General features: G+C 40.9%; 1 protein-coding gene across 3 annotated transcripts in view; it reads right to left on the reverse strand.

The window, feature by feature from the left end:
- PCSK5 (proprotein convertase subtilisin/kexin type 5) overlaps positions 1-26,699 on the reverse strand; it is a 464,720-nt gene that overhangs the window by 408,858 nt on the left and 29,163 nt on the right. For all 3 annotated transcript variants that reach the window (XM_030809749.1, XM_003267429.4, XM_003267428.4), the window contains exon 2: positions 13,746-13,850. In XM_030809749.1, the coding sequence (XP_030665609.1) occupies positions 13,746-13,850 (105 nt within the window). The remainder of the gene's footprint in view (positions 1-13,745; positions 13,851-26,699) is intronic.

Genomic DNA, 26,699 nt, shown 5'->3' on the forward strand with positions numbered 1-26,699 from the left:
GAATTTATATCCTAGAATGAGAAAACCAACAGTCACCAAATCAACAATATGGTTTTGGATTCAGATAGATATCAAAGAGGAAATTAACATGCTGAAGGCACATAGGAGTTGGGCAGGTGAGATTAAAGATCTACTTTAGCAAGGATATTGAGGGAGGTCTTTCAAAGGAAGTGACATGAAGGCTGAGAAGACATCCATCATACAAAGACCAAAGGAAGCATATTCCAGGCAGGGGAAACAAGGGAAAGGGCTTGAGACAGAAAGAGAGACAGAGATATGGCCAAGTGTGATGAGCAAAAAGAAGGTGTGCCAAAGACTAGCTCAGAGAGGCAGAAAGAGGCTAGATCATAATGGCCCTTGAAGATAACTTTAAAAAAACTGGATTTTATTTCAGGATCAATGGAAAGTCATTTAAAAAAAAATCTCTTTCGAACTCTGGAAGTTTACTCTCTGTGGAGAATGACTGTAGAAGAACAGCAGTGGAAGTAGAGGCAATTGCTGTGAACCAGGTCAACACTGATGGTGGGATTAACCAGGATGGTGGCAGTGCAGGGGGAGAAAGTCCACAGATTCATAGCTGCAAGATAAATGTTAGTGGTGGGGCCAACAATATCTCTTGATGACTCAGTGAGGAGAAACGAGGGAAAGGGAGAGAATCAAGAATGATTCTGTTCCATTTTTGGCATCAGCAAAAATGGATAAATCATGGTGCCATTTCCTGGGAAAGAAAAGGCTTGGGGACTATGGTAATGGGTAGAAATGTAAAAGTTCCACGTATGTTATTTTTATTATTATATTTTATATGTTTATATTTTATTATATATGTATGACATATATCTTATATGTTATTCTTATATTTTTATATGTTTTATTTTATGTATTTATTTATATTTTTTGAGATGGAATTTCGCTCTTGTTGCCCAGGCTGGAGTGCAATGGTATGATCTCGGCTCACCACAACCTCCACCTCCAGAGTTCGAGCAATTCTGCTGCCTCAGCCTCCCAAGTAGTTGGGATTACAGGCATGCACCACCACACCCGGCTAATTTTGTATTTTTAGTAGAGATGGTGTTTCTCCATGTTGGTCAGGCTGGTCTTGAACTCACGACTTCAGGTGATCCGCCCACCTGGTCTCCCAATGTGCTGGGATTATAAGCGTGAGCCCCCGCACCTGGACATGTTATTTGTATTATTACATTTTAGGTGCTTATTAAACATCTAGTTGGGGATGTCAGGAAGGTAAATGGTGATAGAAATTTGAGGCAAGAACAGCAGCATAATGGTGATTTAAAGCAAAGGGAATGAATGAAATTCTCTAGGAAAAGAACAGAGCTGCCTGAGCCCTGGGCTCTCCAAACTTTACACATGAGGTAGCAAATGTGCCCTCAACAAAGACAGAAGGTGCAGGGGAAAAGACAGAAAGAAAACCCGGGGAAAGCGCTCTGAAGAAACAAGTCAACTTTTTCAAAAAGGAGCAAATTATCAACCATGATGTCAAGTGAAAGGTGGAGTCAGATGAGAACAGAAATATATCCATCAGCTTTGAAATATCAAAGCATTGTTGCTTTGATATTTCAACAAAAGCAATTTTACTATCGTTTTTAAAAATCAGGCACTGTGGAAAGGTTAACAGTTATTTTTATGCATATGTGCATCCTTCCAAATCTATCCTGCATAAAACAATAGCCACATACACACAGGTCTTTTTTGTTTAAATGTAAAACATAAATGGGAACACATCTTCATCTTCTACTCTCTTTATATACTGCTTTTTTAAACTTTATATATATATGTATATGTGCGTATATATATATATTTTTCTTTCTTTCTTTTTTGAGATAGAGTCTCACTGTGTCACTCAGGCTGGAGTGCAGTGGTGTAATCTCGGCTCACTGCAGCCTCAACCTCCCTGGCTCAAGTGGTCTTCCCATTTCAGCCTCCCGAGTACCTGGGACTAAAGGCCCACGCCACTACACCCAGCTGATTTTTTTATTTCTTGTTGAGACGGGGTCTCACTATGTTGCCTAGGTTGGTCTTGAACTCCTGGACTTAAGCAATCCTCCCTTGCTTCAGCTTCCCAAAGTGCTGGGATTATAGATAGGCATGAGCTACCACACTCAGCCTACATATTATTTTGGGGATCATTTCTTACCTGAATGTATAAATTTATGACATTATTTTAATGGCAACTTACTATTTTGTTACAAGGATTTAACCTACACTTTTGATCTTTTCTTACATTTGCAATTCATTATATTGCATTATACTGTGTACTTCTCTAAGTATATGCATGAAAAATGGTAAGTCATCAAGTGAGGGAAGATTGATGGGTAGAGCTCACCCTACAGGAATGACAGTAAGAACTACAATACAAAGGTTCTTTCCACTGCGTCTTATTGCCGCCTTTTGTATTGTAAGAACTGATTGATATTTGGGAGGACTCAGCATACAAATAAGATTTGCAAGCATTTAATTAACAAATAATGTCCTTTCAATGGTGATTTTAATTAGATTTCTTATTTACTCTTGCATTCATTAAAATAAAGACATGAATTAGTACAATTTCTCTTCAAAGCCAGACAAACTGGCTTTGAGTTTTTTGTTGTTGCTGGGTTTTGTTTGTTTGCTGTTTGCACTTATTCCCTAGATTTGCTTATTTATTTTATCCTAATTTGTCCAAGATTTCAACAGAAACTATAGGTTCAAAATTCCCTTCTTAATACCTATCTAGAAATTTAGAATGCTATCATTACATTTTCTAGTTTCAACAGCTACCTTTTTAGAATCTGACATCTTAGAAATATCACATAGGGCCGGGCGCGGTGGCTCACGCTTGTAATCCCAGCACTTTGGGAGGCCGAGGCGGGCGGATCACGAGGTCAGGAGCTCGAGACCACGGTGAAACCCCGTCTCTACTAAAAATACAAAAATTTAGCCGGGCATGGTGGCGGGCGCCTGTAGTCCCAGCTACTCAGAGAGGCTGAGGCAGGAGAATGGCGTGAACCCGGGAGGCGGAGCTTGCAGTGAGCCGAGATCATGCCACTGCACTCCAGCCTGGGCAGCAGAGCGAGACTCCGTCTCAAAAAAAAAAAAAAAAAAAAAAAAAAAGAAATATCACATAGGCCGGGCATGGTGGCTCATGCTTGTAATCCCAGCATTTTGAGAGGCAGAGGCGGGTGGATCACCTGAGGTCAGGAGTTCGAGACCAGCCTGGCCAACATGGCGAAACCCCGTCTCTACTTAAAATACAAAAATTAGCCAGGCGTGGTGGCAGGCGCCTGTAATCCCAGCTACCCAGGAAGCTGAAGCAGGAGAATCGCTGGAACCCGGGAGGCAGAGGCTGCAGTGAGCCAAGATCGCGCCACTGCTCTCCAGCGTGGGTGACAGAGCAAGACTCCATCTCAAAAAAAAAAAAAAAGGAGGAAGAAGAAAAGAAATACCACATCAACCAGAAAAAGTAAAGATTTTACAGTTAGTATCTTTCCTTCAAGTGGCTAAAGAGATTATGCAAAATCCATAACCTGCCTCCCCTCATCATACTCTTCTTCCTATTTTTATGGCCATCACTTTTATTTCCCATTTGTTCTTTGCTTTGACTTATGGTGCTTCCTTGAACAAGTGTGTTAAGCCTGTCTCCCAGGGCAGTCATAGGTGTCAGTGAAAAACCGGATTAAGCAGAAGAGAACTAGAATAAGCCCTCCACCTTCTACCACCATCACTGGCAGCCTTCGCTCCACAACTTGCAAGACCTGAGCCTGTTATGTTTTGCCTGATACTCGTATTTCAATCTGGAGACTAAAAAGGCGCAGAGAGAAATCATGTTTGAGCCCTCACCGTGGTACATAACTGACAGAACTAATATTGTGTGTTCATGTGAGCATCAGACCAAAGCGAAGTCATCAAAGTGATGAGATCTGTCGTTTACACCTTTCTCGCTTTCTCCCAACACAGCCAACCCAAGGGGTCACAAACTGGGATGCCCCAAAGATGTGTTTCCTTTGGTCCACACAAATATTTTTAAACTTCTGAACTAGCTGCCAACGTTTAAAATTGGAAAATGATACGTAAAAGTCGAGACTTGCAGGTCCTTTTAAATTGGCAACACTGAGCCAGCTCCACAGCCTGAGGACAACCGGCCGCAGTTGAGTAGCAGCTGCTCCGTGCAGGCAACGAGTGCGCTATGCTTTGGTGCATGCCCGGTGAGCTCCTGCCTGGCCCTTCTCACTCACTCATGTTACCTGCACTCCTACTCAAGGCATGTGAGTTTATGACCTTTTGAAGTGAAGTACTGCCAAGCACTCTCTAATAAAGATTTGGCAGCCTTGCCAAAGTAGCTGAGAAATCATTTTTTAAATAATTTACTTCTGCTTATAAGAGATTGGGTCTTTGATCTAAACTTTCCCATCAGATATTCCAGCAGCGTACAATCTGACCCTCTGGTTTCTGACCATCCAGACCTACCTAGGAGACCTGGAAACAAAACAGATAGGACAGGGAGGTGGAGAACACGGGTGGACCCGGCATCCAGATGCCTCTTCAGGTCTCTTCCACAGTCCTAGTCATCGTGTCACCATAAATGGATCAAAGGGCTAACCTAAGTCTGAAAGGCTTCTGAGAGTGTATGCATTCTAGTGGGATTTGCAAAGACTCAGAAATGCTATCAAATGCTAAAGACAGGGATTTGCTATAATGATTGCATTCACAGCTGGTGAAAACATGGCAAAAAAGGTAGTCAGAAACAAGAGAGCTGCCCTAAGTCCCTCCTGATCAGCACATCCGCAGCCTCTCTGCTTGTCATTGGATCCAAGCCCATGCTGTTTCTCAGGATATTTGGTAACCATTTTTACTTACCAGTAAGATGATGAGAGGCAAACGTGAAATCACCATTCCTAAGCAACCACACAAAGCCTCAGGTACCTACCCGAAGAAAACACAGCCACCCTCATTGTGCAGGAACACAAGGCCAAAGCCACAGATCTCAACACACCCTGGATCAGCCCACACAGCTGGATGAGCACAAACCCTGGATTGTTATATTACACTTATAAAACTGCACTGCACAAAAGAAAGCCCAAACATTAAGTCATTATCGCATTTAAAACTGAAGAGCAGCACGTTAACCTGCCAAAGAAAACACCCAGGAATGCCCGCTGGAAGGAGGGCAGGCTGGGAGAAAGGCAATGCAGCAGTGGCCTGCACAGGAAGCACTTGAACTCCAGGTGAAACTCATTTTGAAGCTACGCTAGACCCCATGAAATATTATTTGTGAAAAGACACGGCCACAATTAATGAAGAGGCATGGCAGCAATGTAAGCCATGTTAAGATTGACCTCAGACACTTCTGAATACTTATTTTTAACTAAATAAGGTTCTTTAACCCTAAAGTTCACCTAGTAGATCGGCTGTATGTAAAAAGCTCGTAAATGGTTTTGTCTCCAAGTTCAGGATAGCAAATGTGATGGTTGCCTCCATGGATCAATTACAGATCAATTAGTAGTAGTAAAGAAAAAATACTTCTGAAATTATAAAGTGAATCCATGGGGAAACGGAATTCGACTGATAAGCAGTAGATGCGCACAACCTCTCCATTATGTACAGGGAAGTGCTCCTGTACTCCAGTTACTCCGTCACACCTATTTTATTCTTGAGGCAAAAAGAGAAACCCCAGGCACCTGAAAATCTAATCCTGAGCACAATGGGCACCAGCCTGAATGAGTAGGAAACTTGAACTTGCTTTTCTTCTTTCACAGGTCTGAGTTCATCTGATCCTGCCAGCTACATCCAATCACTTCATTTCTCCCTTCCTGTCCTTTTCCTATGCCCTTTCCTCATTGCACAATGCTTGAACGCTCTGCTTTAAATTCTCTTCAGAGGAAATGGCTTATGGGTAAATGTAACAAATGGGAAGCTAAAGCCTTGAACTTGATGCTGGGCCACACTTATAAGGAGACAATTGCTTTTCCAAGAGAATAAACAAAAGTCTTCAAATATTTAAAGAACTATTATAGAGAAATGTATTTAACAGTGTATAGACCTCTGGAAGGCAAAAGTAGACTCAACGGGTAGACGTTACAGGCAAGCAGATTATAACTAACACGTTAAATCTCTTAAAATATAGAAATGTTTGCCCTGTCTGATGGTGAAGCCTCTTTGATTGGAAATGTTCGAACAGATCTGAAAAAATTCCTTTTAGAAGTACAATGGATGGTATGGCAGCATTGGATAGTAAAGTGATCAGACTAAATCAACTCTAATTCTAAGGAGTCTGTGATTCCACAATAAGTAATGGTATATGAGTGGCTTTTCCAAGTGAGAAACGCAGCCACACACATCCACGTGATGAGGCAGGCTGGCTGAGGTGAACGTAGGGAGCAACAAGATGGGAGATGCCCATCGCTGACCCATCGGAGGGAGTGACACTGTCCTAGTCTTGGATAAAAACTGACCCATAATAGATTTGAGGATAGAAAAAGGAATGGAAAAGATAAAAGATTGATAGGCTAGAACCTTCAAGATAAAATCTAATGGGAAAAAGGGGAAGCTATGCTTATGTAATTAACTACATATGCATAGGGCATGGGTGTCTAACTTAATGGCAGTTTATGGTTTTTATTTTTAAAAGTCAAATATGCCCTACCCTACTAGAAAAGTTAGGATTTTAGTTTTTCTGTTTTTTGATAAGGGGAAGGAAAATGAAAGAAAATGATCTCCGCACTCCTCCTCACACCCTTCCAACTCCATGAGCAACTAAAGAGCTTCCATCCCATATTCTCCTACAGATAACACTGTCCTTGACCCAAATGTTTGTGGCTGGCCAAAATTTATAAACAGACTAGTAAGAGGCTTTGAGAACGTGAACTCAGACTATTGTTTCTAAAATTTAGCTTAGCTATCTCAGAGAAATGTTGGTAAGTAAAAAGAAAGATGTGGATAAGAAGGATGAAAGCCTTATTGGGCAGACTGCTGTAAAATAGAACAGGACTTTCTGCAAAACTGTGTTATTATTGCCCTAGTGCTTCTATGTTAGAAGTCTGTGAATCTCTGTCATTTAAAAAGTTAATCATAACATAATGTTAACACACATTATGTGTGTGAGTCAAGGCTATTCTTGTTCTCTGGGCTCATGTGCCCAAACTGACCACATCGTTTTCTTAGCACCAAGAGGGTTGCTCTTCCAATGTGGCTACTTTTGCATTTCCTTCTTTGGAGCCTTGTAAGTAAAGAATAAAAGGAGGGGAAAAAGGGAGTGTGCCATTTACTATAGTAAGTAAAAGCCAGGATCTGTTCAGTGTGTGTATCCCCTACGATTCACTCATGTGTTTTTCCTTTCTTGAGAAGGTGGTGATCAAAAATAACTTTAAAGTTGCATCATCAATTTTCCACGAAGCCATTTCACACGGTCCAAACCCACAAATGTACCTCCACTCTGGCACACAAATCACCCACCCTGTCCACATCCAAGATCAAAGAAGAAGAGACCTGCCCAAGAAACCTAGTCACACCAACACTTGCCTTATATGCCCAATGAAGTCAGCTGGGAGTAAAAAATAAAAAAATGAGCTTGTAGAAATTTGCAGTCGCTAAGTATTTTCCCAAAAAACACTTATTAATTGGAGAAGGGAAAATACAGGCATACCTTGTTTCATTGCACTTCTCTTTATTGCACTTTGCAGATATTGCGCTTTTTACAAAGTGAAGATTTGTGGCAATCCTGTATCGAGCAAGCCTGTCAGTGTCATTTTTCCAACAGCGTGTGCTCACTTCGTGTGTCTGTGTCACATTTTGGTAATTACTGCAATATTTCAAACTTTTTCATTGTTATTATATCTGTTGTGGTGATCTGTCATCAGTGATCTTTGATGTTACTATTGTAATTGTTTTAGGGTGCCACAAACCTCACCCATGACAGTGAACTTAATCAATAAATGTTGCGTTTGTTCTGACTGCTCTAGACTGACTGGCCGTTCACCATCTCTCTCCCTCTCCCCAGGCCTCCTTATTTCCTAAGACACAACTATATTGAAATTGGGCCAATTGATAACCCTATAATGGCCTCTAAGTGTTCAAATGAAAGGAAGAGTCACTCCTGTCTCACTTAAATCAAAAGCTAGAAATGATTACGCTTGGTAAGAAAGACATGTCGAAAGCAAGCATAGGCAGAAACCCAGGCCTCTTGAGCCAAACAGCCAAGCTGTGACTGCAAAGGAAAAGTCCTTAAAACAAATTAAAAAGTGCTACTCTCATGAACGCACAAAGGATGAGAAAGAGAAACAGCCTTATTGCTGACAGGGAGAAAGTTTTTGTGGTCTGGATAGAAGATCAAACAAGCTACAACATTTCCCTCAGCCAAAGCCTAATCCAGAGCAATGCCCTAACTCTCCAATTCTAAGAAGGCTGAGAGAGGTGAGGAAGCTGCAGAAGTATGAAGCTAGCAGGGGTTGGTTCATGAGGTTTAAGGAAAGAAGCTGTCTCTAACATAAAAGTGCAAGGTGAAGCAGCGAGTGCTGATGAGAAGCTGCAGCAAGTGATACAGAAGATCCAGCTAAGATCATTGATGAAGACAGCTACACTAAACAACAGATTTTCAATGTAGAATAAATAAAACAGCCTTCTGTTGAAAGAAGATGCCACCTATGACTTTCACGCTAGAAAGAAGCAGGTGCCTGGCTTCAAAGCTTCAAAGGATATGCTGCCTCTCGTGTTAGGTGCTAATGGAGCTGGTGACTTGAAGTTGAAGCCAACGCTCATTTACCATTCTAAAAAAATCCCAGGGCCCTTAAGAATTATGCTAAATCGAGGGCTGGATGCAGTGGCTCACAGCTGTAATCCCAGCACTTTGGGAGGCCGAGGTGGGCGGATCACCTGAGGTCAGGAGTTCAAGACCAGCCTGACTAACATGGTGAAACCCCGTCTCTACTAACGATACAAAAATTAGCCAGACATCGTGGCGGATGCCTGTAATCCCAGCTACTCAGGAGGCTGAAGCAAGAGAATCGCTTGAACCCGGGAGGCGGAGGTTGCAGTGAGCTGAAATCGTGCCACTGCACTCCAGCCTGGGTGACAGAGCAAGACTCTGTTTAAAAAAAAAAAAAGAATTATGCTAAATCTACTCTGCCTGTGCTCCATAAATGGAACAAAGCCTGGATGACAGGACATCTGTTTAAAGCATAGTTTACTGAATATTTTAAGCCAACTGTTGAGACCTATCACTAAAAAAAGGTTCCTTTCAAACTATTACTGATCACTGACAAATGTACCTGTCACCCAAGAGCGCTGATGGAAATTTACAAGATTACTGTTCTCATGCCTGCTAACACGACATCATTCTGCAGTCCATGGTTTAAGGAGTAATTTCTACTTTCAAATGTATTTAAGAAATAGATTTTGTAAGGCTACCGCTCTGATAGATAGTGTTTCCTCTAATGGATCTGGAAAAGTAAACTGAAAACTTTCTGGAAAGCATTCACCATTCTAGATGCTATTAAGAATATTCTTGGTTCATAAGGGGAGGTCAAAATAGCAATATTAACAGGAGTTTGACGGAAGTTGATTCCAACCCTCATGGATGACTTTGAGGAATGCAAGACTTCAGTGAAGAAAGTCACTGCAGACGTGATATGTGATAGAAACACCAAGAGAACTAGAAGTGGAGCCTGAAGATGTGAGTGAATTGCTGCAATCTCATGATAAAACTTGAACAGGTAAGGAATTGCTTCCTACGGTTAAGCAAAGAAAGTGGAATCTACTGGTGAAGATGCTGTGAACATTGTTGAAATGACAACAGAGAATTTAGAATATGACATTAACTTAGTTGATAAAGCAGTGGCAGGGTTTCAGAGGATTGACTCCAATTTTGAAAGAAGTTCTACTGCAGGTAAAGTGCTATCAAACAGCATTGTATGCTATGGGGAAACAGAGTCAACTGATACGGCAAATTTCATTGTTGTTGGATTTTAAGAAATTGCCACAGCCACCCCAACCTTCAGCAACCACCACCCTGAGCAGTCAGCAGCCATCAACGTTGAGGCAAAACCCTCCACTAGCAGAAAGATTATGGCTCACTGAAGGCTCAGATGATCATTAGAAAATTTTAGCAATAAAGTATTTTTTAATTAAGGTATGTACATTTTTCAGACATAATGCTATTACACAGTTAATAGACTACAGGATAGTATGAACATAACTTTCATATGCATTGGAAAACAATTTGTGTGACTTGCTTTATTACAATATTTGCTTTATTGAAGAGGTCTAGAACCAAACTGCACTGTCTCTGAGGTGTGCCTGTAGTAATTTTAAAGTAGAGAAATTGGCAGATACGATATTCACCGTGTGTTCAAAGTTACCACCACCAGTAATGAAACAAAGCAGTATCATGTGCCTCTCAATCTGATGTACTGAGAAGCACACATCACTTCTCTGATATTCTTGCCAAAAATGTTCTTGTCAAACCTGAATCTAATCATGAGGAAACAGACAAACCCAACTTGAGGAATATTCTACAAAATAACTGGCTTGTACTCTTTAAATGATTTCTAGCTTATGAAAGAAAAAAAAAAAGAAAGCTGAAGAAATATGACAGAGTAAAGAGGACTTGGGGAACATGACAACTAAATGTGATCCCAGCCCTGAAAAGAGGCAATCAAAAAATTTGGATAAAGTCTGTAGATTAGATAATATTAAATTAATATTAATAGCCAGATTTTTATTGTTATACTTACGGTTATAAAAAAGAATGTCTTTATTTTAAATAAATACACAGTGAATTATTTAGAATTGAAGGCACATCATACCTGTAACTTGATCCCAAATGTTCAGAAAATTTATATATATGCATACCTTACTTACATACACGTGTGTATATCGGCCGGGCGCAGTGGCTCACGCCTGTAATCCCAGCACTTTGGGAGGCCGAGGCGGACGGATCACGAGGACAGGCGATCAAGACCGTCCTGGGCAACACAGTGAAACCTTGTCTCTACTAAAAATACAAAAAAATTAGCTGGGCGTGGTGGCACGCACCTGTAGTCTCAGCTACCCAGGAGGTTGAGACAAGAGAATTGCTTGAACCCAGGAGTCAGTGGTTGCAGTGAGCTGAGATCCTGCCACTGCACCCCAGCCTGGGTGACAGAGCGAAACTCCATCTCAAAAATAAAAATAAAAAATATGTGTGTATATGTGTGTAGATAGAAAGAATGATCAACTAAGTGTGGTAAAATGTAAAACATTAACATTTGGGGAATCTAGGAAGAGTATATAGAAATTCTTTGTAACATTTTCACGTTTGCAAATTCTCTGTAAATAAAAAGTTTCTTAAAATTAAAACAAACAAACAAAAAAAACAAGGCCAGGCACGGTGGCTCACAGCTGTAATCCCAGCACTTTGGGAGGCTGAGGCGGGCAGATCACTTGAGGTCAGGAGTTTGAGATCAGCCTAGCCAGCATGGTGAAACCCCATCTCTACTAATAATACAAAAACTAGCCAGGGATAGCGGTAGGCACCTGTAATCCCAGCTACTCAGGAGGCTGAGGCAGGAGAATCGCTTGAACCCGGGAGTTGGAGGTTGTAGTGAGCTGAGATCACGCCATTGCACTCCAGCCTGGGCAATAAGAGTGAGACTACGTTTCAAAAAAAAATTAAAATTAAAAAAAAAAAAACAACAACAACAACTTAGGAACCCCCAGTGTCCTTTGCTCCCCCCACCCCCAACACTGAGAAGCATTGCAATGTCCTGGATGGTCTTCCCTGAAAGCAGCAAGCTCCCTTAGGGCACCAATGTATCTCCAAACCCCGGAGCCTAACACAGGGCCTGGCATACGCTAGGGGCTCAAAAAAGGGCCAATGAATAAATGAACTACAAGAAAGATCCAAAAGTGTGGGCAAACCCCAATTTGTGGCTCTCTCTCTCTGCAAAGCTGGTTGGAACCATGGCTGTCCTGTGTAAATGCTAGGTGTGAACGATGAGCAGACGGCATTGGAATGGAGAGTAAGTTGTGGCTCTACTCTGAGGGATTATTTTTATTGAGGAGGCAGGGGAATGCAGCATGTACCCTTAGGCTGGCCTGCAATGGCCCCACTCTCCTGAAATAGGAGTGCATTCCAGGTACTATGTGTCCCAGCATACGAGGTCTCTGTCGGATCACGCAGAAGCCATGTGATGCACTGAGATAAGAAGAAATAAACACCAAGATGCCCCAAGATAACAAGAAGGCTGGAAATAGCTCCATGTTCAGTAAATCCTTCATCATGAAAATAATGTCTCATAACATTCTGTTCTTACTTCCCAAACCACTAGTACTTGGTTTTTCAAATTCACATTGATTTTGTACATGAGGTCTGAAATTAGCATCGTTTTAATTACCAAAGTTCAAGAAAAGCTTCAAAAAAGTTTAAGAGATGAAAAACATGACTTTGCTTTGAAAATGCAGCTAATTCATGAATGTCCCAAACTGATGGCCTTTCCAGAAAAATTCAATTCTGAATAGTGACAAAGGAAAAAACATGTAATCCACAGACCATGAAAATGTATTAGGGGATGTTCCTATAACCCACAGAAAATAGGGACACAGAAGATATGTGCTTTTTCTAGCCAGGTTACAATTTCATAATCATGAACATATTCCAGAAAAAAATTAAACAAGGCTAACTACAGCACATAACTGAGGGCAAGACGCAATATTGCAAACCTCATTTGCATATTAATTCAAACAGGGGCCTTTTTGCTTTACAAGGAATATAACTTTCGAGGATATCTAGCCGAGATGGCTATGTGCACTGGTAGGGACTTATCTACCAATTTATTTGAAAATGAGTTCTTATGGCAAACCCAGATCATAAGGAGAGGAAAAAAGCAAGAATACCCTACAATCGATAATACACAGGGAGCCCACAGAGGAACTAGGGCAAGTTGGTACAGATGCGCCCTCTTCCCCTTTACTTGACACAACAGAGAGGCCAATTAGTTCTCAGACAAAACTCCATTCCTTCCTCCAACTTAATTAATAAGGGCAGATACTTAACTCGACCTCAGAGTCTTAGTTGTCGGCTATTAGTTCGTCCCTAACACCCCTCAGCTTCCCATCTCCCACTTCAAAGCTGCCCCACTTCTCTAAAACCGGAGAACCTAGGCATAGCATGCTTGCTTCTAGGCTCTCCCAGGGGTACGTTGTCTGGAAAACCCAAAAGGAGTTGGCACAAGAAAGATACCTGATGAGGCCCCAAGAGCAGGAGTCAGCTTCTCCCCTTTCTGTGTTCAGTATCCCACCTGTTCCAGACACAGTCTAGTCCTGAGGCTGCCAATGGTGTGGGTCTATCAATGCCAAGTAAAATCATGAGGATTCACGGTGATCTGTACCCCTGACCTAAGGGTTCTGGAAGAAACCCCTCCTTTAGTGGAGCTCATACAACCTCAGATCTGTACGCAAATAGGTAGACAGCACGGTATTGTTAACAGTTCAATCATTCTCAATCAAATTCTGTCTTCCCTACTCCCTAGCCCCTCTCACTTCCATAGCTATGGATACCCCTGGGCTGCTCTACAACAGGGATGACAGTGGCACATCAATAAAAATCAAGCCACCGCCTAGTTTTATCTAAAGAGGAAGCACAGACACTAGACCAAAGGATAATATGACAGTTCTAGAAATCTGAGCCTTCATGCTGGTCCTCAGTCCCTAGTGTGTTATTACCAATGAAAAATGCAGAAGCTTTGCCTCTTGGTCCCCACCCAACTGGTTCTTCTTACCTTTGGTTCCATTGAAATGAAACTGTGGGTCCCTCTGCTCGAGATAACTGACCTTTTAATCGTCCTGCTATGGTAGAAGTGGTAGTAGTCCTTCAGGGCCCCTATCTGCAAAGGAAGGGTGGGAAGGAAAGAACAAAAGAAAGACATTAATGTGTGAAAACCGTCTTCTGTTTTCCTGTTTTTCATTTAAAAAGGAACACAAAACAAAAAAGGTCCATAAATTATGCAGCTGCTGGCTGTGCTTAAATGTTACCTGAACCTTGGTGATCACTTTTCAAAAGAAGGACATGTGATATGAAATGGAGTGTCCTTGAGGCAGTGACTGCGGAACTAAAGATTATAATGGGGCAGCTTAGCCTCTCCAAATCTCCTTTTAATGTTTAATTTATATGCAGCATTTTAAGTAATTCTATATCAATCTATACCCAAACGTGGGAAAGAGGGGGAAAAAATCAAATAGCTATCTAGTTATAAAAACACATAGCATTTTGTTTGCTCTGAGAAATGTACAATGAAGGACCTTGTTAGATTATTTATACAGTTAATTTGAAATATGTCTTAAGCAATTGATCATTCACAAAGATAACATTTGTTTCTGACTTCTGTGGACAGTATAAATATATAGCTTATTCATTTATTGCAAAACTAAAAGTAAAATCGCAATTTCTAAAACAAGACAAAAACATACATCCTACCTATCAGCTAAGCTTCTTGTATAAAAACGGTTGGTTCTACTTTATCTTATCCATTTCTTTAACATTCTAGTCCTCTCATTTACATACACCTTTCCTCAGTTAGGTCTGTTTAGGATGGCTTTGAAAATAAGCCCCTGTTCACTTTGGGAAAGCAAACTAGCAAAACCTCAACCAACCATATTTTCTCGGCAAATTATAAAATGTGGATCACAGAATGAAAATTGAACTACGCATTGAAGACAGAAGAGCTTGGTTCTAATTCCAGCTGACACTCACTAGAGCTAAATAACATATACTAAGTCTCTGTTTTCCTTTTCTGTAAAATTGGACTTTGGGCTAGTTAATTTTCAAGACCACTGCAGCGCCCAGATTCCATTCTTTGACACTCACATGCTTTGGGCAAATACTATAGTAGCTATTTCTCCAGGACATCCATGGCTCTGCCCTAAAATAATGACTATCATCAGGATGTTTCCCAATTGAGACAAGTCAAAAGTTCAGCTTTCCTAATTTAAAAAAAAAAAAAAAGTCTTGGCCTAGGTTAATTTTTCCAGATAAAAAGTTTATTTCTCTTTCCCTTCTGTTCATCACGTTCTCAACCATCATCCCACTCAATTTCTATGCTATTTAGAAATCATGTCCTCACTAGGGCTTTACACAGTAATTGAATGTCTCATCATTAAGATTTGAAAGAAAGTCTAAGTCTCACATTTTCGATTCAAGTGGAAACTGCTCTGACCTACACAGATGAAATCCTGCACTCTGAAAACAAGCAGGGAATGCAGGCGGGGAAGCCTCTCATCTCAATGATCCTGGACTCTGAAACAGCAGTGAACAATGAGGAAGAGGACACAGATGCCAGCCCCAGCCTCCAGGAGTGTTTTAAGGAGGGTTTTACAGGCCCATTTTAAGATTCCAGAGGACTAAGGGTAGAATTCAGGAGTGGTTGCATAATCCTTTACAAGAAAACCTTAAAATCCCAAGAAGCTTAGAGTTTTCATCTCCTGTAACTTTTGTCAAGAGCACTCTTTGGTAAATACAGTAGTTCTCGTGGAAAGAAACAGAATCTCCATAAGGAAGATCGTCACAGAACAACCCCCTGTCATATCTGTTTTCTACACAGTAGCTGGAATGATGAAGCTTTCAAAATACAAATCTGGCTGTGTTCTATGCCCTACCCCTGCCTAAAATCCTTTAGTGGATTCCCTTTGCCCTTAAAATAAACAGTATCAGTCAACAATTAATACCATTTCATAATACAGTTTTAAAAAGTAAATCAGAATAATAATATTGTATTAAACTTTTATTCACACTGTGCCAGGAACTATTCCGTACGCTTCATCTAACTTACTGAATAGACCATTCTCCTCCTCTGACCTAGGGGCCTGTGTGGTCTGGCCCAGCCTCTCTCTGGCCTCACCTCAGATCAGACTCACCAGCATTCTCTCTGTACTCTGGCTGATATTGTTTGGCTGCGTCCCCACCCAAATCTCATCTTGAATTGTAGCTCCCATAATTCCCTCAGGTTGTGGGAGGGACCCAGTGGGAGATAACTGAATCATGGGGTGGGTTCCCCCGTACTGTTCTCATGGTAGTGAATAAGTCTCAAGAGATCAGCTGGGCACAGTGGCTCATGCCTATAATCCTAGCACTTTGGGAGGCCAAAATAGCTAGGTCACTTGAGGTTAGAAGTTCAAGGCCAGCCTGCCCAACATGGTAAAACCCCGTCTCTAGTAAAAATACAAAAATTAGCTGGGCGTGGTAGCACATGCCTGTAATCCCAGCTACTCAGGAGGCTGAGGCAGAAGAATCACTTGAATCTGGGAGGTGGAGGTTGCAGTGAGCCAAGATCGTGCCACTGTACTCCAGCCTGGGCAACAGAGACTCTGTCTTAAAAAAAAAAAAAAAGAGACCTGACAGTTTCATAAGGGGAAATCCCTGTCGCTTGGCCCTCATTCTCTTCTCTTGTCTGCTGCCATGTGAGACGCACCTTTCACCTTCCTCCATGATTGTGGGACCTCCCCAGCTACGTGGAACTGTAAGTCCATTAAACCTCTTTCCTTTGTAAATTGCCCAGTCTTGGGTATACCTTTATCGGCAGCATGAAAATGGACTAATACACTAGCTATGCTGGCCTTCCTTCCATTCCTTGACTGTGTCAAGCTCATTGCTCCCTCTACCTGCGGCACCTCCTCTATCTCCACCCTCTCCAGCTGAACTCCTCTTCCTCATAGTTTGTGTCTCATCTCAAGTAGGAAGTCTTCCAAAACTCCCCAGGCGAGGTCAGCGTCATTAATTATAACATCTCATATTAATAGAATCATAAGAATATGCAGCTCTACTTATACCTTAATTAGTACAATTACTGGTTTAATGCCTGTGTCCCCATCAACCCATATGTTCCGTTGAGACAGGAAAACATCTGTTTTGCTCACCATTTTATTCCCAGCTCCTAGTGCATGGCTCAACACAGAACAGAATCTCATTAAAGACTGCTGAATGAATGGCCTAAAAATCAGAATCCAGCTGGGCGCGGCAGCTCACGCCTGTAATCCCATCACTTTGGGAGGATGAGGCGGGGGGGATCATGAGGTGAAGAGATCAAGACCATCCTGGCCAACATGGTGAAACCCCATCTCTACTAAAAATACAAAAATTAGCTGGGCATGGTGGTACATGCCTGTAGTCCCAGCTACTTGGGAGGCTGAGGCAGGAGAATTGCTTGAACCCGGGAGGCGGAGGTTGCAGTGAGCCGAGATCGTGCCACTGCACTCCAGCTTGGTGACAGAGCAAGACTGTGTCTCATAAATAAATAAATAAATATCAGAATCCTTAAATTACTGAAACCACATACAGTACAGCTATGTACAGCTCAAAATCTCTAGTATGAGTATCAAAGAATTATCACATTAAGGCTAATTTCAGCAAAAATGGTTTAGTTCTACCTTAATTGCAGTACCAACTCTTCCAAGGTTCTGAAAGTTGTGGGTTGAGACATCTCTACCCTTTATTTTCTTTCATTTTGTTTGCAAGACAACAGCTAAAGAGTAAAGCGCATTAGTTCAATTATTCTGCCCCATCAAAACAAAATAACCTATCACCTTCTAGGATTATACATATATATATGTATTTATATGTAAAAGCATGTTTATGTCTCTCATCTATTAATATGCATGTCCCTTATTGACGAGAATTATCTTTTATATTCCTTCAACAGCACCAAGCATGCTGTTGGGGATTTAATAAATATTAAGAAGAAAAATGTCACAACATGTTGGAAGTTATTCAAAAGAAAGGCAGTGTATGAAAACAGCAGTGATATTATCTATAAGCAGGCATTCCATCTAGCTTCTCTGGGGTAATGTAAAACAAAAGCTGATTGTGGTTACGTTATTCAATAGCAGCAAGGACTGAAACAAGGAACAATATATAACTAACATGGGGATATCTTATAAATAAATCAGAAACAATAGGAGTATATGAAGTATAAAATCGATAGCAAATAGTGCAAAGCCCAACCTTTTCCTTAATGCTAGCTACATAAAGAGAGAATAATTTCTTCGCTCTTAGCCCTCTAAAGCTCCTCTTCTATACAGTCACACACTAACACAACTCTATACACAACTCTAAGTCAATGAATGTCATCTCTTGTTTGATAACCCGTCACCCTTGCACCCAGAATTTTCCTATCTCTATCCTTTCTAGAACCGAAGTGTGTTCTTAGGAAAGGCGTTGTAAACTATTTTATACTAATAAATGACCAGAAGACTCAATGTTTCAGTTCTTTCAGGGAAAACTGCATTTGATCAGAAAATTAAAACTTGAGCCAAATAAAGGAGTTCACAGAGCCTGTAATTTCAAAAAACAATCATTTAAGTTTTTGGTTTACTTTTTTTTCTAGCAGCAGGAGGGCACCTTCCCAATGTTCCTAAATTTTCATATCACAAGCAAGCTGATGACTTTTGAACAGAGAGCTGAGACCCACGTGTTAACACTGGCTTTGCCCCTGATCAGGAGCTGTGTGGCCTTTCAGAAATCATTCACCACTGGCAGCTTCACCTGAGCATGCAGCGAAACCCCTCACCAGTCTAATGACTCCATGCACAGAGTTTGCAGCTTCCTTGTACATAGTTATGCAAGGTGACCAACCAACTCCCACAGAGAGTTTACCCAAGACTAAGGAATTTCCTGGGACACAGGATTTTTCAGTGCTGAAACAGGGACAGTTGGTCACCTAGTTATGAAGCACTGGGGTCACCAGCACTGTGGCCACCTTAAGGAACCTGTCAGTTCTCTTGGGCTGCTTCTCTGCTTGGGTTTCCCTCCTGCCTTCTTCAATTTATAGATTCCTCCAAATTCTGTACCTCCTTTTTGAAAAGTTATTTACCTCCATTCTACAAACAAATTAACCAAAGAAGCAAAAGCTTGAATGGACATTTTACAAAAGAAGATATACAAATGGCCAATACACACATGAAAGGATGCTTGAATGCAAATTAAAATCATAACAGCACTGCACACACACTAGAACGGCTAACATTAACAAGACAGGCAATACCAAGTTTTAACGAGATTGTGGGGGATGAGAATTCTCATATATTGCTAATAAGAGTATAAAATTCTTCAACGTCTTTGGAAAACCATTTGGCCATTTATGAAACATACAATCTCCTCATGATCTAGGCATTTTGTTTCTAGGTATTAACCCAAAAGAAATTAAAACATTATTTCTAGACAAAACTCATACACAAATGTTCATAGAATTTTCTTAATAGTAGCTGCCCCAAACTGGAAACAATGTAAATGTCCATCAATAGGTGAATGAAAAAAATACATGTACCGTAACTCATTTTCATAAAGTATAAAATAGAATATAACAGGATAAAATAAAGATCATATGGCATATAATAGAATGATACCCAGTAATGTAAAACTATTAAGAGGAACAGTCAATCATGAATACATTTCAAAACATGTTAACACAAAAACGTGCATACTATATGATTCCATTAACATAAAATTCTAAGACAGATAAACCTACTGTATAGTGAATGAAAACAGATCAGTGATAGCCTGGGTGTGGAGTGGGAACAGGCTGGGAGATGCCTGGAGAACCATGCTGAGAATGTTTTGCATTTTGATTATGATGGTAATCCCATAAAGTGCAAAGGTGTGTGCTGGAAACAGTTCCTCCTCATCAGCTTTTTTTTTTTTTTTTTTTTTTTTTTGAGACGGAGTCTCGCTCTGTCGCCCAGGCTGAGTTCAGTGGCGCAATCTCGGCTCACTGCAAGCTCCGCCTCCCAGGTTCACGCCATTCTCCTGCCTCAGCCTCTCCCAGTAGCTGGGACTACAGGTGCCCGCCACCACGCCCGGCTAATTTTTTTTGTATTTTTAGTAGAGACGGGGTTTCACCGCGGTCTCGATCTCCTGACCTCGTGATCCGCCCGCCTCGGCCTCCCAAAGTGCTGGGATTACAAGCGTGAGCCACCGCGCCCGGCCCCTCATCAGCTTCTAACATCCAAACACATCTTTTCCCAGCACCCTATTCAGTGACAGCAGGTTGATGACTTAACATCAACAAGGATAGAAGTATTTACATCACAAAAAACTGGCAAAGGTCACAAATTAGGGGTTTCTTTTCTCCATAAAGAGCCAGTTAACTATTTATCAGCACATCACTGGGTATATATATTTGTCAACACTCAGCCAACTATATACAGGAATGGCTGCATTTGGGATATGTAAATTATACCTCAATAACCAATGATTTCAAAAAAGTTATAAATTCCCCTTTTCTGAATTCTGGCTATCTCTTTGCAATCCATAGAGTGACTTAGAGATTGGGAAAGGAAAGAATGAATGAAAGAATGGGGAAACGAAAGAATTGGGAAAAGAAAGAATCCATGACGTGGAGCTGGAATGTGTCCGCCAGCTCACACCTGTTCCTACCTGCTCAGGTGAGATGGGGGAGAACCAAGTCATGAAGACTATTGTTCTTGTTGACCAACCTCTTTCCAATACTGAAAACTGAAAAGTCTGAAACTTCTACTTGTTAAACTCATTTCTGATTTAGACAGAAAGTTACAGAGGCAGTGCATGAGATACTGTTTTCTCTTCATTAAAATTTAAGTGTGATGCTTCCTTAGCACTTGGCTAAATGTGAGAATGTTAAAATAATTGTAACTACTTGCCTTCTGTGTTCTAAACTCCATAACATTCAAAGGAGAATCCATGAGGAGGAGGCCACGATTGCCTTCCTTAGTCACCAAGAGCATTCCCAATCTTGGGGCCCTTGCACCTCCTTCCTTCTGCCTGAAATGCTCCTCCAGAAATCTCCAGGACTCACTTCCTCACTTCTCAAAGGCCACCTTCTTAGGGAGGCTTTCTGTGACCACCCAATTTAAAATTACTGTTGCCCCTCTGGCATACTCCATACCCTGATTTATTTTTCTCCATAACACTTATCCCCATACAACATATATATTTCTCTTTATGTGACCCATTTATTGGTTGGTCTTTCCCCACTAGAATGTTAGCCCCATAAGGGCAAATTTTTGTTTTATTCACTGCTGGATTAGTCTCAGCTCCTACTAACAGTGCCAGGCACACTCAATAAATGAGTAGAATAAAGCAATGAATGAATAGCACCTGGCATTGAGGAACTCAAAATAACAGTGGGCATGTCTCTACACCTTAGGGAAAGTTTCTTGCTCATTCTTTTATAGCCCTTTTTGGGTAAATCATTGACATGTAATGTAACATATGCTCTATGCTTAGTAAATACATGGTGAATGAATAAAAATATATCTGAAATTAAGAATGTATCACCAATAACCATATAATCATCAAAGTCTGTCTATATTTCTCAGTCCCGTCCCTCACCCCATCACAGTTAATGACTTCTTCAAATCACTGAACAAAAATCATACTTATAACAAGGCTTTTGAATTAATTTGAAAATAGTAAGTCAGAAGTCAAGGAAGTGCAGCAATCTGAGGAACTGCAATATTTATGGAGTACAAGCCAGCCATTACTTCACTGCAGCCTCACAACAGTATCAGCAGGTTATCATTATCCCTGGCCTACACATGAGAAAGCAGAGGCTCACAGAGTGTAAGAACCTGTCCAGGGCCGCACAGTTAAAGGATGAAGCTAAGGTTGATGGTGGGCAGCCTAATTCCAGAGCATATGCTCCTAACTACTCTAAAAGATGTTTGAAATATGAGGTTTCTAAGGATGAACTTAAAACTACAGCTACCCAGAGATCTCAACCGCTGTCCAGAAAGCTGTATTTCTAAGAGTTGTATAGAGAGAAGATATTTTCTAGGAATATTTCCGTCTACTTTGAACAGATGCAAAAAGAGAATTGCCAAGTATCTCCAAGAGTAAGAGAGAGCTCATTCCTTTTCTCTGGGGGCAGGGGGCGGGGGCAAGAATCCTGGCCTTCATACCTGGTTATACCGCTGACCCCAGAGAACTTACATTAGTGTTTCCATGTCGGCAATAAAGTATCTTTAAGGTATACCTTCACCTCAAAGTGTCCAAGCCAGGATTTGAAACCATGCCAGCCTGACTACAAAACAAGCACAACATCCTGACACCAAGATTCGTAAATGCTATTGCAACGGGCAGTAGAATGCCACACAATGACACAAAAGCTATTTTTCTTAGACTTTAGTTTCAAGTCAATCATTCAGATAATCTTTGATTCCTTCCTAAATTCCTTCAGGTTCAGACTCATCTTGAGCTCTTCAGAGAATGGCAGTAGAGGGCATGAATTCAGAACAAAATCACCACAGTATAGATATTTTTCAATCAGGGTGCTCAAGGAAAGATGTATAATCTGTATGATTTCAGATGTCTAATCTCTATGAAATACAGGTATGTGGTCGGCAGATTAGTGCTCCCACCAAATGTCTATATCCTAAACTCCAGAACCTATGAATATGTTACCTTTATGGCAAAAGAGACTTTGCAGGTGTGATTAAGTTAAGGATCTTGAGGTGGGGTTTAATATCATCACAAGGGTCCTTATAAAGAAAAGAAGAAGCAGCAATTAGAGAAAGAGATGTGATAACCAAAGCAGAAGTCAGAAAGAAAGAGATGGAAGCAGAGATTAGAGAAAGATTTGAAAATGCTATGCTGCTGGCTCTGAAGATGGTGGAAGGGCCCACAAGCCAAGGAATGCAGATAGCCTCTAGAAGCTGGAAAAAGCAAGGAAACAAAGTCTCCTCCAGAATCTCCTGAAGGAGCACAGCTCTGCCAATATCTCAATTTTAGGTTAGGACTTCTGGCCTCCAGAATTACAAGATAATAAATTTGCATTGTTTTAAGACATTGAGTGTATAGTAATTTGTTACAGCAGCAATAGGAACCTAACACAAGGTAGAACTACTACCTCAGGAGGCACCCATAAGAAAAGGAAATGAAACTAGAAAGACTATTTGAATTTGGTGCCTTTTTATTCTTCATAATTTTCAGGAATCCTCAGGTATTTGGTTATCACGCTTCCAAATAGTTATACCAATATAGCTATAGCAATATAGGTACTCTGCTAAGCACTTTTTTTCACATGATCTTGATCTTGTTTAATCCTCAAAACAAACTGAAGTCCAAAATGAAGGAATTTGCCTAGAAAAATAGAACTAGTAAATGGCTTATCTATTCAAAGCCACTGTGTAATTAACATGACTACTAATAAACATTCCCACTTCCTGAATGCTTTCCCTACATTATGTCTAATCTTCCCAACAACCCTCCAAAGGAAGGAGAATTACTCTAATTTTATGGACAAGGAAACTGACTCTAAACCTAAAATAAGTTAAGTAATATGCCCAAGTGAAGAAGCGTCCAAGCCAGGATTTGAAACCAGGTCAGCCTGACTCCAAAAATCTATGATTTTTCCAGGCACAACACCTTGATTTTACTTAAAACTTACTCAAAGGGTTTTGTAGAGTCACATTCAATTCTGTGGGTACACAAACATAGTATTCCCACCCTGTCTCACCTCCTTGCCCTCACTAATATGAGGCCTCATTATTTTATTCTAAAGCCACCTGAATAGAGTACAGAAGAATTTAAGTCCTCATAGTTTACCTTACTAGCAGGTAATCAAAAACATCTTGATTATGAATCTTGAGCAGGTAAGAAACAGATACAACACTTTCACCAAGGAAACTTAAGACACAGCAAGTCGAATAAGCACCAGATTTTCCCAGGTTCAAGCGAAAATCTGATGGTCTGCCAACTATTCACAAGGGACATGAGATTTGCCTCAAAGCAAATCATAGTATCTCAGAGTTGGAAAACACCTTCATAAGATTTTAATCTGCCCTTCCCCACTGGATGCAGAAATCCTTCCTTCCAACTGGCTAGGGTGCTGCATTTTCTGGGGCAGCCCATTTGTTAAAAAGTTCTTCCCAATAATTAGCCTAGGTCAAGGCAACAACCCATTAGCATCATCCCTCTTCTATATGGCAGACAGCCAACACATCCCTACTGGGTCTTGTTTCTGGCCAAACCTCCAAATTTCTCCATTTCTCTCTCATGTAACAAGCTTTTGCAGGTTACTTCCCCTAGAGACAAGCCATCTGTAATGTCTCCCCCAGAAATCCTGGAGCCCAGAACATAACACATCTCAACTCCAGCTAAGGTGGAGTCGGGATAGAGTCCATGATACCATGACCTCCCTTGGCAATGTACTTCTAATAAAGTAGCTTAAAATCAGAATACTTTAGCAGAATAAATAATCCTTGGGAACTCTTTTTAACTTGGTTCTCCTCCAGTCTGTACTTTAATTTTTTAAATGTACATGTAAATGATAGAAATCTATATTTCTGTCAAATGTTGGATTTCATTTTCTGTACCCTACTAATGCTTTTACAGACTATCAGATATTCATCTATTAACTGAGTGCGTACTATGTGCCAAGCAATGATCCAAAGACATTGCAGATAGAGTGAACAAAACACAGTCCCTGTTGACATGAAGATAATGTCCTAACTTGATTCTGCCAACCCCATGGTGTCAACTGTGAGTTTGAAACATATGTCCTTTACTGAATTAGAACATTTCTCCCAAGAGTACTCAAACAAATTTTCATATTAGCACACTACAGATAAGGACTGGGTTCAACATTCAACTTACAGTATGTTTATAACAGTTATTTAAGAATGACCTGGAAATGACATTACTTTTATTTTCTTCAATCCATTTTTGTCCAAAATGAGTAATTATATCCTTAATATAAAATAACCCATGTACTCTAGTCCTCAGATAAGAGCATTTATTACTGCTATTTATAGTCAGCCATTCTTATGAAAAGTTCTTCAAAATCCATCTGTAAGTAATTTCTGGAGAGACTTACAGAAATTATTGTTTAATATTTAAGCTATCCCACCTGTTTTTAAGACACATATTTCCCACACACACACACATACAAATGAAACAGAGAGCCCAAGAGAGGCTGAGAGAAAAAACACGTCTGAAAATGGGGTTTGCACTCTTTTCTGTACCATCATCTCAGGAACCCGAAGCATTGCCACACAGATGGAAACAAACAGAAAATAGTACACATTTTTATAGGTGAAAACATTGCTAGAATTACCGCCTAGAACAGTATATGTTTGCTTTCGGTCCGGTGATGCTCAACACTGTCTATGCATCAGAATTATACGGGGACTAATGCCAAAGGACCGACCCCCTGACCCCTGCACACCTGCCCCAGAGATTCTGATTCTGACTTAAGGGTCTGAGTTAAGGCCAGGGCATCGGTACTTTCCTTTTTGAAAACCATCTAGGTGATTCTAATATGCAGTAAAGGTGAAGAACTACTGTTCTAATTCATCCATCTCATTCGGCAGAAATAGAAACATTTACCCTGAATCCTGCAATCTCCATTTAAATATTCCTATCTAGTTAACTAAAATAAGCTTAAATGAAAAAAACTCTAATCACTTTTTTATTTTAAAACTAATGTAACTGGCATGTTTCATTCTTTTGTGCCTTCCATTAATGATTCCAAAAACTCTCTCTCCCCTCAAAAAAAATTTTAGAAAATACGTATTTGAATGTGTATGGTATAATCAGATTCAGAATTGCCAATATTTTTTCATACCGGTAAACAGAAGCTATTTTGAGCTCTGTAGCATTTTTTTTATTTTTTATTTATTTATTTATTTATTTTTGGAGGCAGAGTCTCACTCTGTCACCCAGGCTGCAGTGCAGTGGTGCGATCTTGGCTCACTGCAACCTCCGCTTTCCAGGTTCAAGTGATTCTCGGGCCTCAGCCTCCAGAATAACTGGGATTACAGGTGTGTGCCACCATGCCCAACTGATTTTTGTATTTTTAGTAGAGACAGGGTTTTGTCATGTTGCCCAGGCTGGTCTCGAACTCCTGAGCTCAGGCAATCCTCCCAGCTTGGCCTCCCAAAGTGCTGGGACTACAGGCATGAGCCATAGCACCCGGCCTTGAGCTCTACAGCATTTTAAATAACCCATTTTATTCTTAAAGGAGAATATTCGGAGTAGAGAAGATGTGAGCATGAAATTAAAAACATGTGATAGATTCTAGCACTTTGGGAGGCTGAGGCAGGAGGATCGCTTGAGCCCAGGAGTTTGAGGCTGCACTGAGCTCTGATCACCACAGCACTCCAGCCTAGGTGATAGAGAGAGACCCCACCTCTTAAAAAACAAAACAAAAAATATGTGACAGAGACTAGCTTGGGACAGCTTATGACCCTGTCACTCCAAGTTTTAAAACCTTATTAGGAGGAGAAGCTCCCCCTATATCTTTGCTAATGACTGTTCAGTTCAGAGACGTTTCTTTTTTTTTTTTTGAGACGGAGTCTCAGTCTGTCTCTCAGGCTGGAGTGCGGTGGTTTATTGCAACCTTTGCCTCCGACATTCAAGTGATTCTCCTCCCCCAGCCTCCCAAGTAGTTGGGATTACAGGCATGTGCCACCATACCCAGCTAATTTTTGTATTTTTTGGTACAGACGGGGTTTCACCAGGTTGGCCAGGCTGGTCTCGAACTCATGACCTCAGGTGATCCACCCACCTCGGCTTCCCAAAGTGCTGGGATTACAGGCGTGAGCCACCACACCCAGCCCAGAGATGCTTTTTGTTCACTTGTTCCCATCTGAGTCCTTTTAAGGACTGGCAGAGTTAGCACCTGTAGCATGGTGACCACAAAAGTGGGCCCAGACTAGGGGAAGGGCAGCAGCATCTGTGGCTAATGGCAGAGGGGAAGTGGGTGAGG

This window comes from Nomascus leucogenys, chromosome 1a, assembly GCF_006542625.1.
Source record: "Nomascus leucogenys isolate Asia chromosome 1a, Asia_NLE_v1, whole genome shotgun sequence".
Taxonomy (NCBI): domain Eukaryota; kingdom Metazoa; phylum Chordata; class Mammalia; order Primates; family Hylobatidae; genus Nomascus; species Nomascus leucogenys.